Source organism: Vombatus ursinus, unplaced genomic scaffold (assembly GCF_900497805.2).
Source record: "Vombatus ursinus unplaced genomic scaffold, bare-nosed wombat genome assembly UNPS02014782.1, whole genome shotgun sequence".
In the NCBI taxonomy this organism is placed as follows: domain Eukaryota; kingdom Metazoa; phylum Chordata; class Mammalia; order Diprotodontia; family Vombatidae; genus Vombatus; species Vombatus ursinus.
Window position 1 is genome coordinate 2,864,123 of NW_020954560.1, and position 12,388 is coordinate 2,876,510.

The window sequence follows — 12,388 nt, forward strand, 5'->3', positions numbered from 1 at the left end:
CATGACAGAACTTCATCCTTCATCTTCCTGTGTTTGAACTGGCTATCCCCCATACCTGAGATGATATGCCCTCTCACGTCTGCCTTTTAATTTCCCTGGCTTTCTTCAAGACTTAGATGAAGCCCTACTTTCTGCAGGAGGCCTTTCCCTGTCTCCCAAACTACTAATGCCTTCTTTCAGATTTCCTTTCATCAATTCTGTTTACATCTTGTATGTACATTATTTATATGTTGTAGAATACATGGTTAGAATATGTGCCCTACAAGGACAGGGACTGCTTTTTGCTTTTCTTTGTTTCCCCAGCACTTAGGGGAATGTGTTTCCATGCCAGGAACTTGGTTGTTATTGTTCAGTTGTGTCCAACTTTTTGTGACCCCATGCACCACACCAGGCTTCTATCTTCCACTACCTCACAAAATCTGTCCAACCTCATATTAGTTGCTTCCGTGACACTATCCGTCTCATCCTCTGCCATCCCCTTTTCCTTTTCCCTTCAATCTTTCCCAACATCAGAGTCTTTTCCAGTGAGTCTTGTCTTCTCAGGAACATAGTAAGCACTTACTTAAGAAATGCATGTTGAGGGGCAGCTAGGTGACGCAGTGGATAGAGCACCAGCCCTGGATTCAGGAGGACCAGAGTTCAAATCCAGCCTCAGACACATAACACTTACTAGCTGTGTGACCCTGGGCAAGTCACTTAACCCCATTGCCTAGCCCCCCCCCCCAAAAAAAGAAGAAATGCATATTGACTGACAGACTAGTGGCTGAGGGTATCAAGAAAGAATTGATACAGGTCATAACACTTGAGCTGAGTCTTGTATAAAACCAGGGTTCCACGAGGCAGAGATGAAGAGAATATGCATTCTACCATGAGGGGCAGTCGCTGTGAAGACACAGAAAGAGGAGGAGCACGATATGTAAGGAAAAGCAAATAGGCCAATATTGCTTGTCCATAGAGTGTGGAGGAGAGAGACTGAAAGGTAAGAAGGGGCTGGGTTGTCAAGAATTTTAAATACCAAGTAGAGGAGTGTCTGTTTTATTAGAGAGGCAGTAGAGAACTGATGAAGTTTATTGAGTGGGGGTGAGGGTGGGGGGTGACATGGTCAGGCCTGTCCTTCTGGAAGATCATTTTGATGACTCTTTGTAGGATGAATTGAAATGGGGAGAGTCTTGAGGAAGAGCAGTAAAACAGGACGCTACCTCGGTAATCTCGGCAAGAGCCCTGGATTATTATCAATGCCTTGGGTTATTATTAATGCCCTGGATTATTATTAATTAAGAGATTATTATCAATGCCTTGGGTTATTATTAATGCCCTGGGTTATTGTTAATGCCCTGGATTATTATTAATGCCCTGGGTTATTGTTAATGCCCTGGGTTATTGTTAATGCCCTGAGTTATTGTTAATGCCCTGGGTTATTGTTAATGCCCTGGGTTATTATTAATGCCCTGGATTATTATTAATGCCCTGGATTAGGCTGGTGCTGTTAGAGTGGAGAGAAGGGAGCACATGGGAGAGATTTTGTCAAGGTAGAAACAAGATTTCATAACTGGTTAGATATGTGGAGTGGAAGTGCCGAGTCACAAATTGCACCACAGTTGTGAATCTGCGTGACCTGAAAAATAATGAAGCCCTCAACATTAATAAGGAAGGTTGGAAGAGAGACGGGTTTGGGTACAAAACTTATGAGTTTTATTTTGGACATGTTGAATTTGAAACACAGGACATCCAGCTACATCCAGTTTGAAATGTCCAGTAGTGGATAATGCATACCTAAGATGGAATCATTGAATATGTAGGTCTGGTAGTCATCTACATAGAGATATTTGAACCCAGGGAAGATGATAAGGTCCACGAGTGAAAGAGTATAGAAAGAAAAGAGGCCCCAGGACTGAGCCATGAGATACATCCTCTGTTAGTTGTTATGATGTGCATAATGATCTATAACAGGATATTAAGGAGCAGTCAGACAGAAAAAGAACAAGGAGTGGGTAAGGTCAGAGAGTAGGGAGTATCCAGGAGGGGAGGGTAGTCATTAGTGTTAAATACTACAGAGGTCAAGAAGGATGAGAGTTGACAGGAGGCCATTAGGTATGCTAACTCAGTTATTATTGGTAACTTTGAAGAGAACAGCTTCAGTTAAATGATGAGGTTGGAAGCCAGACTACAGACACTTAGAAAGGAGTGAGAGGAAAGGAAGTGGATGCGTAGGAGTTTGTCTAGAGAGATATAGAATGATAATTTGCAAGATCTAGTGAAGGTTTTTTAATGGTTGGAGACACTTAGGCACGTTTGTAGGTGGTTGAAAAGGAACAAGTGGATAGAGAAAAGGGGGTGGGAAATGATGGTGGAAGCAATTTACTTGAGAAGCTGGAAAGGTACATGAAGAATGATTAATCTTAGTGAAAAGGTCCAACTTCATCAGAGACTGGAATTTTTAACTTAATTCAGAATTATTATAGAAGATAAGAGATGGACAGTAAAATAGTGAACACATTGTTATTTTAATTCTTCCTTTTCTAATCTCTAATCAACTCTACCCCAAAAGAAATCTCAACCCAAAGGCAATAGATTGCCTGTATAACCTAGGCAAGATAAGGAGGTGGAAGTAGTGAATGCCTAATGAAAAAAAGGGCTGAGGATATTGGACAGTTTGCTTCCTCTCATAACAGGGATTTCCATCTGGGAACCATGAAAGGATTAGGAAATAAGTAGTCAGATGGCGTGGCTTTGAACTGGGGAGAAAAGAAAGTGCTGAAAGTTCAGAAGTGTCAAAAACAAAGGGGGGGAGCAGCTAGGGGATGCAATGGCTAGAGCATCAGCCTTGGACTCAGGGGAATCTGAGTTCAAATCTGACCTCAGACACTTGACACTTATTAGCTGTGTGACCCTGGGCAAGTCACTTAACCCCATTGCCTAGCCAAAAAAAAGTTCAGAAGTAGCAGAAAGGGGGAAAGTGGTTCCTGGGGCAACATGTGTTATTAGGGAGAGAGGAAGCTAAAGGTTATGTTGTAACTAAGAAGTGATAATGAGAGCTATCTAACTCCAGAGCTCCATTTAGAATATTGATGCAACAGACCCAGTACCCCCCTGTTGTGTTATGGAATGCCTGGCTGGCTGAAAATTCCTGCAGTTCCTGGTCGAAGAGGAGTGGACCATTTTACTTACAACTGTAACATTTTTATACAGCAGTGTGTAAGGAGCAGAAGTAAACTTTTTTCTGTTAATATACACTTATTCAAAGAATAATATTTTAAGCTTAAAGAAAAGAAATTAAGCCATCATAGAAAAACATTTATATTAATGAAGAGTGTTGTTATTTGAATAAAATACCACATAACTGTTTGAAAATGTGTCCTGTCAACCAGATGGATTTACAAGTGAATCCTACCAGATATTTAAGGAACAATTAATCTTAATACTATATAAATTATTTGAAAAAAATAGATAAAGAAGGAATCCTACCAAATCCTTTTTATGACTCAAATAATTGGTTTTGATACCTAAACCAAGGAGAGAAAGAGAAGAAAAACAATATTGTAGACCAATTTTCCTATTAAATATCAGTGCAAAAATTTTAATAAAATACTAACAAGGAGATTATAGCAATGTGTATCACAAAGATCATATACTCTAACCAGGTAGGACTTATACCATGAAGGCAGGGCTGATTCAGTATTAGGAAAACTATAAGCATGATTGACCTTATCAATAGCAACAGGAACAAAAGTCATATGACTATATCAGTAGATGCAGAAAAAGCTTTTGACAAAATATAACACGCATTCCTATCAAAAACACGAGAAAGCATGGGAATAAATGGAGCTATTCTTAAAGTGGTAAGTAGTATCTGCCTAAAACCAAGAGTAAGCATTGTCTATAATGGGAATAAACTAGAAGCCTTCCCAGTAAGATCAGGGGTGAAGCACGGATATCCATTGTCACCACTATTATTTAATATTGTATTAGAAATGCTAGCTGTATCAATAAAACAGGAAAAATAAATTGAAGAAATAAGAATAGGCAATGAGGAAACAAAACTATCACTTTTCAGATGATATGATGGTATTCTTGGAGGATCCTAGAGAATTGACTAAAAGACTAGCTGAAATAATTAACAACATAAGCAAAGTTAGAAGGATATAAAATAAACCCACAGAAATCAGCAGCATTTCTGTATATTACCAACAAAACCCAGCAGGAAAAGATAAAAAGAAATATTCCATTTAAAATAACTGCAGACAAAGTAAAATACTTGGGATTCTACTTGCTAAAACAAACCTGGAGTCTATATGAACACAAATATAAAACACTTTTCACACAAATAAAGACAGATCTAAGTAACTGGAGAAATATTAATTGCTTATGAGTGAGCCAAACCAACATAATAAAAATGACAATTCTACCGAAATTAATTTGCTTATTCAGTGCCCTACCAATCAAACTACCAAAGAATTATTTTATAGAGCTAGAAATAAATCATAACAAAATTCATCTAGAAGAACAAAAGGTCAAGAAAAATGTGGAAGAGAGGGAAAAAAATGTGAAGGAAAGTGACTCACCTGTACTAGATTTCAAACTATATTATAAAGCAGTAATCTTGAAGATAATCTGGTGTTGGCTAAGAAATAGAGTGGTGGGTCAGTGGAATACAATAGGTACACAATATACAGTAGTAAATGACTGTAGTAATCTAGTGTTTGATAAACCCAAAGATCTAAGCTTTGGGGGAAAGAACTCAACTTCTGACAAAAACTGCTGAGAAAACTGGGGAGCAGTTTGGTAGAAACTAGGAGTAGATCAACATTTCACACTGTGTACCACAATAAGGTCAAAATGGATACATGATTTAGACATAAAGGGTGATATCATAAGAAAAATAGGAGAGTATGGGAAAATGTACCTGTCAGATCTATGTATAAGAAAAGAGTTATGACTATCAAGAGATAGAGAGGATTATGAGAAGTAAAATGGATAATTTTGATTACATGAAATTTAAAAGATTTTGCACAGACAAAAGTAATGTAGCCAAAATTAAAAGGAAAGCAGGAAACTTGGGGTGGGGTGGGGGGACTTTAAGTTTCTCTGATAAAAGTCTCGTTTCTCAAATATATAGGGAACTGAGCCACAAGGACATGAACAAGCAGTTTTCAGAAGAAGAAATCAAGGCTATCAATAGTCATATGAAAAAAAAAATACTCTAAATCACTAATAAGTAGAGAAATGTAAATCACACCGATCAGATTGGCTAACATGACAAAAAAGGAAAATGACAAATGCTGGAGGGGATATGGAAAAATAGGGACACTGATGCACTTGTGGTGAGTTGTAAACTGGTTCAGCCATTTTGGAGAACAATTTGGAACTCTACCCAAAAGGCTGTAAAAGTATGCATACTTTGACCTAGCAATACCACTCACTACTAGGTCCGTATCCCAAAGAAATCAAAGGAAAAGGAAGAGGACCTATTAGTGCAAAAATATTTATAGCAGCTCATTTTGTGGTGACAAAGACTTGGAAATTGAGGAGCAGCCCATCAAAAGACTCATGATGAAAAATGCTCTCCACCTCCAAAGAGAGAACTGATGAACTCCAAGTGCAGATTGAAGCATACTTTTTTCACTTTCACTCTTTTTGTTCATGTATGTGTGTGTTTTCTTTTGCAGTATGGCTAATATGGACAAATGTTTTGTATAATCAGTGTCATATTACTTGCCTTCTCAAGGGGTGGGGGAGGGAGAGAATTTAGAACTCAGAATTTTTATAAATGTTAAAAATTTTTGAAATGTATTTGGAAAATATTTAACAAAATAATTTAAAATATATTTTAAAAAGAAGAGAAACAAGGAAAAAGGGGGAGTAGCACTTTCCTGACTTCAACTATATTATAAGCAGCAGTCTTCAAAACCATCTGGTATTGTTTAAAAAATAGAGGGATCAATAGAACAATGCAAATTCAGAGAACAACTATGCACCCAAAATTTATAAGTAAATTTAACAATGTTAAAAAAAAATTATGTTCTATCCATTTGTCAAATGGACTTAACTGATACACCCACAGGTAAAGTGATTTTTGCTTAGGGTCACACAGAAGATCAGAGACACTACTGATTACATCCAGAGTTGGGACTCAGTCTCTTGACTGTGTATTTTCCCCGACTATACCCAATGCCTGGAATGCTCTCCCACCTCATTTCTCCTCATCTCCAATTCCTATTTTCCTTTGCTTCCTTCAAGACTCATTTCAAATCCTGTTTTGGAGAAAGCCTTCCCAGATCCTCCCTCCGGCACTGTTATTTCCCTTCTAAGATTACCTTCCATTTACTTTGCATATATCTTGTATATACATAGATATTTTCATGTTTCCCCCATCATAATTTGAGATCTTTGAGAACAGGGCCCATGTTTTTGCCTTTCTTTGTATCCCCATTGTTTAGCACCGATCCTGGTATATAGTAAGTGTTTAATAAGTGCTTGTTAACTGGCTGATTATAGTTACCTCTTCTTGGCTTAGTTCTAATATCCTCAATTTTAGTGGTCTTTGTTCACACACATTTTTTTTTTTAAACCTTACCTTCCTAGGTACAATTTTAAAAATCAGGCCTGTTTCCACTTTCAAAAATTTTCATCTTGGTTATGATTGATTTTACCTGATGTTCTTAAAGAAAAGGCCATGTTACTAATTTAATTTTTTTCTTTCCTATCAAATAGGTATCAACATGGTTTTTCACCACCTTTTCTGTCTCAGGACTAAAGGACAAAATCCACCATGTGGACAGCCTCCACCAGCTCTTTGCTGCCATATCCCCAGAACAGATTGACTTTCCACCCTTTGTTCTTGAATATGATGCCAGGGTAAGACGTTAGAGAATACTTTTTATCCTTATAAAATCTGAATTCAAGTCCCTCATTTTATATATGAGACAACTAAGAACCAGAGAGATTAAGTGACTTACCTAAGACCACACGGTTAATTAATAGAAGACCCTAAATCAATCAATCAATTACATTCTAATGGGGGAGACAACACCTATAAATTAGAATGTACACAATAAATACAGACTAGATGGAAGGCAGCCATTGAGATGTAAGGCATTAGTGGTGGGAGTAGTGGGGGGAGGAAGATCCAGGAAGAGCCTGCTGGATGAGGTAGTGCTCAAGCTAAAACTTAAGTAAGCCCAGGAGTCTTCAGAGTCAGAGGCAAGAGTGAAGCATTCATGGGTAATAGCCTCAGCAGAGAGCTAGATATGGGAGACAGAGCTGCCAGTGCTCCAGGGCAGCAAGATTGTGGCTTGCTTGGAGGGCATTAGATTGTAAGCAGATGGATAAGTAGGAAGGAGCCAAGGTGTGAAGACCTTTAAATGCCATTGTAACTATTGCATAGATTAGTTGAGAAGAACACTGTGCTTTTTCTGTTTATATCCCCAGCTCGGCACCTATGCTTTACACATAGTAAATGCTTTTTTCTTCATTTATTATAGGATATTATTAGGGTAACTTGGTCGTTTTTAGAACATATTTGATGCCTCCTTAAGAAAGATTCTTTTCTAAAAGGAAGCCCTTCCATATATATTTCTTTTTCTTAGTTGATAAATTTTGCTTTTAACAGGTATTACATACCATAAAGTATACTTCCCAAAAACCATTCAGCAAAACTCAGGAGTGTGTATGACTTTTTTATTTCATGTAACCCTATACTTTTGTAATTTACTGTTTTGTTTTTTAAAGAATGGAAGGCTTTAACTTTAATAAGATGATAGCATCATTGTACATTGTCTTTAACTTGAGTTTTGTTGCTGGTTAATGTTGTCTCCATTTACATGGTTTAGAGAGTATATATGTTATTCCTTTAATCTTCTTCATGTAAGTTTTCCCGTTTTCCTCTGAATTCTTCATATTCATCTTTTGTTAGAGAATAATAATGTTTCTTATATTAGAATTCTAAAAATAAGTTCACTGTATTCCCCAACTGTTGAGCACATGATTTGTTTCCAACATTTTATTATTAAAATAGTGCTACTGTGAGCATTTTTGTATGAATACTTTCCTCCCTTCCCCCTTTCCATAACTACTTTGGGCCATAAACCTAATGTTGGGACCACTGGGCCAAAACGATAAAGCAATTTTTGCAATTTTTGTTTTATATGTTGCCACACAAAACAGAACAGTTTCTAGCTCCACCAGCAATGAATTAGCTTGCCTATTTTCCAATAGCCTTGCCAACATAGAATTTTTCCATCTTTTACAATATTTGCCCATTTTTTGCATGTCAAGTAGTATAGTTATTTTAATTTATAGTTCCATGATCATTAGCCATTTAAAACACTTTCAGATGACTGTTGATTGTTTCTTCTGCCTCTGTGTGTGTGTGTGTATGTATATGTATGTATATATACATATATATGTATGTACTTTAGCCACTTAGCCATTGAGGAATAGCTCTTTGTCTTATAGATTTGTGTCAGTTTCTGTCTTTAATCAGAACTGTTTAATGCCTATTTTATACTTTTTCTTCTTTTTTTTCTTCTGTATTTCTGGCTGTATTGCTTTCATTTCTGCAAAAGTTTTTTTTATGTAATTGAAATAATTTATTTCTTCTGTATTCTGATTTATTAAAAGACATCTTTTCCTGGAGGTTTGGTTTTTTTTCGGGTTTTTTTGGTAAGAGTGAACAAGACCAGTTGTTGGTCCTATTGGGGTAGTGTCAGTATTAAGTGTCTTCAGAGTGCTGGCCACTGTGCTCAGTGCCAGAGAGTCAGAGAGAGGTTAAAGACCATTCCTGCTCTGAAGGTGCACACAATCTAATGAGACAACATGCAAACAACCATATGCAGACAAGCTATATGCAAGATAAATTGGAAATAATCAGCAGAGATGAGGAGGGAGAGCATTCCAGGCATGGGGGACAGACAGTAAAAATGCCCAGAGCTGGGAGATGCAATGTCTTATTTGGGGAACAGCAAGGAGGACAGTGTCTTTGGACTGAGGCTTGGTGGGGTGGGTGGGGGATGGTTAGGTAAGGTATAAGAAGGCTGGAAAGGTAGGGATAGATTTTATGAAGGGCTTTGAAGGCCAAAGGGAGGATTTTATATTTGACTCTGGAATAACAGGAAAGCACTAGAATTTATTGAGTAGGAGGGTTAACATAGACCTTCACTTAGGAAGATCACTTTTACAGCTGAATGGACAGTGGAATAGAGTGGGAAGACACGAAGCAGACAGGCCCACCAGCAGGCTGTTGAAGTAGTCCAAGTGTGAGATGAGGGCCTGCAGCAGGGTGAAGGCAGTGTCAAAGGTGAGAAGGGGAAATATGTGAGAAATGTTCTGAAGGCCTTGGCAACAGATTGGATGAGAGGAGGGGGGAGATATGAGGTATCAAAAATGACAACTACCTAGGTCACTGGGAGCATGGTGGTGTCTCATATAACATTCATTCCATGATGTCTAGTAGGAAGCTGGAAATCTGAGATGGAAGTCAGTGGAGAGGTTAGGGCTGGATAAATAGCTATGAGAATCATCAGCATAGAGATGATGATTGAATCCATTGGAGCTGCTAAGATCACCAAGTAAAATTGTATAAAGGGAGAAGAGAAGAGAGTCTAGACCAGAACCCGGTGGGACCCTCAGCTAGAGGACATGAGCTGGATGTGAGATGCATCAAAGGAGACAGAGAAGCAGTAGAGAGTAGTATGCTGAAAACCTAGAGGGAAGTGAGTATCAGGGGAGAGGGAGGGTGATCAGCAGTGTCAGTCTTCAGAGGATGAGGACTGAGATTTGGCAATTAAGAAATCATTAGTAACTTTGGAGATAGCAGTTTCAGTTAAATGATGAGGTCAGCAGCAGACATAGAGTGAAGAAAAGAGCAAGAAGAAAGAAAGAGGAGGCGTCTATTGTAGATGGCCTCAAGGAGTGAGTAGTAGGGAGAGACTGAAGAGTACTGAGAGGGTGGGATGATAAAGGAGGCAAACTGTTGGTGAGGATGAGGGAATGGGGTCACTTATGCATTTAGAGAGATTAACTTAGAGGCCATCTCAACGTGTGAGAGAGAATAAAGGAGGAGATGGTGGCAGGAGGCACCTGGCTGATGTGAGGGACCTTTCAGGGAATGGCTTCAATTTTTGTCAGTAAATGATGAAGCAAGGATAGTATGTATTCTATTGGTGTTTATTGGAAGGCACATTGGCTTTGAAATCAGAAGCACTGGATACAGGGCTGGTGCTGCCATTCAGTTAGCTTTGTAAGGTTGGGCAAGTTACTAACCTCTCTGGGTCTCAGTTTAATCACTTGTAAAAATGGAGATGATAATACTTAGCCCATCTACCTCCCAAGGCTCTTGTGAAAATCCAGTGAGATAGAGTATGTAAACATGTTTTTTACCATTAACCACTATGTAAAACTCAAATGCTAGTATTATTTACAACTTTTCCCAAACCACCTTGAATCTGGTGGCCACCACTTTATTTTAGATTCCTCCTTGTAGAATTTAGTTCTTTAGGGGCAGGGAGTATGTCGGTTTCTGTCTCAGTATTCTCAGTCCATAGTACAGTGCTTTGAACATTTTAGACAATCCCTGTTGAAGAGAATTGAATTTTAAATGGAGCAATTTATTTTTGTATTATCTACCTAGAACTACAACCAGAATAATTTCTGATCTGTTTACAGTACTTATGGTAATTAAATGAAGCAACTTGGCATTCTTTTTCATGTTGAAAGGCCTATTTTCAAAATTTCATTTAATATCTTAAAGGTTTATATTTTATTAGAATTTTATCAAAACAGCTACAATTTACAGATGTGTTTGGATTATTACTTGAATCAAGTAATGAAAGGTGAACTCTTTACTGGCATGAGGATCTGCCATGGTCCTTTTGGATTTGGTTTGTTTGAGTTTTCCCTTTAGTGCTTTTAATGAAAGTGATTTGGATTTGAAGTTTCAATATTACTTTTGCAATAGTTGTGGAAAAAATTAAATTCCTATGTTGAATCCTGTAGAACTAAATCCATTGTTAAAATTAATAGCTACAAGTATACATAACTGATTTCAAACCAGTGTTTTTGAAGCTAGGTTTAAAAATTACATTACATTAGTTACATTAAATTACATAACTACAATAAATAAGAATCCAGTTCAACAAATATTTATTGAGTACTTGCTATTTGCAAGGAACTGTGCTAGGTACCAAGGGGAATACAAAGGTGAATTATATATGGGCCCTGCTGCTCCTAAAATAGTTTACAGTGTGGTAGAGGAAGAGAAGATACACATAAGTAAATACAATATACAGCAGAGTGTGAAAGGTCATCAAAAACATTTACAAAGGAGTACCAAGGGAAAGCATATAGCTTGATCTGGGATAAAAATATGAGACTCTCATTTTGTTATGTTAGAGGTTCTCAGAATCAGGAAAGGTTGAACCCCAGATTCATTGCCAATATCCTGTTTTGAAATCTAAAAGACTTGAGGTCAACCCCCCAAACCCTGTTCTCAATGTAGGAAATCCCTCTTGAATGATTTGTAGTCAGTAGTAAAGGGATAAGACTAATTTGGAATTTTAGGACCAGTCATAGGCCACTAATTATGCTTCTTCTCCATCCTTTCCCACCCTTCCCCAAAATTTATAATATGGCATCATATGAACATAGAGTTGCCAAAGAATTACATGGTCAGAAATGAGAGATCTCCATCTCGTTTGTGACCGATGACTGTCTACAGTCATTGTGGTTTCTCACTAGACCATAGCCTGTGTTCTAGCACAGCATTAATTCCTTAAATGCTAAAGAAATGTTAATCCCTGCAATAGTTCATTGTCATTCTCAGTGACTGGATTGACAGGTAATGAATGAATGCTCTCTGCCACCACAGAAGTCTGGCTTAACATCTCTGGCTTAATCATTACTCTTCCTAGGCTGGTTTCTGTGCCTATAATTATTGTCTGACTATCCCAGTAGTCATTAAAATGCCATGACAGTTAAAACACATGCACATCTTTCAGATAGAATTCCCATAGGCCACAAGTTCACTGGACTCAGAATTTGAGAGCTCGAGAAACCTAGGAGACCCTCTAATTCAGTCACTCATTTTACATGAGTAAACAAAGAAAGTAAAGTAAAAGTAAAAAAGTAAAAGAAAGATGATGTGCAAGAATAGAATGTGGAAGAACATCACATCCTTTCTCTCCAGGGCATTATTGGTGTAGTTGAGGCAATTTCTGAGTGAGCATGCTAGTGTAATTTAAGATTCTTCATTCCTCCACAGTACCTGAAGAAAGGGTCTTGCCCAGAGGAAGGCCCTTCTTCAGGGCGGGATTTTTTCTGTGGTGCTACTCACTTGTCAGAATGATGTACTGCCTACAATTACTGTCAGTGTATCCCTTCAATAATAAAATTA

At 37.8% G+C, this 12,388-nt stretch overlaps 1 protein-coding gene across 2 annotated transcripts in view; it reads left to right on the forward strand.

Annotated features, from left to right (window-relative positions):
• GDAP2 (ganglioside induced differentiation associated protein 2) overlaps positions 1–12,388 on the forward strand; it is a 73,931-nt gene that overhangs the window by 51,499 nt on the left and 10,044 nt on the right. For both annotated transcript variants that reach the window (XM_027866716.1, XM_027866717.1), the window contains exon 13: positions 6,712–6,855. In XM_027866716.1, the coding sequence (XP_027722517.1) occupies positions 6,712–6,855 (144 nt within the window). The remainder of the gene's footprint in view (positions 1–6,711; positions 6,856–12,388) is intronic.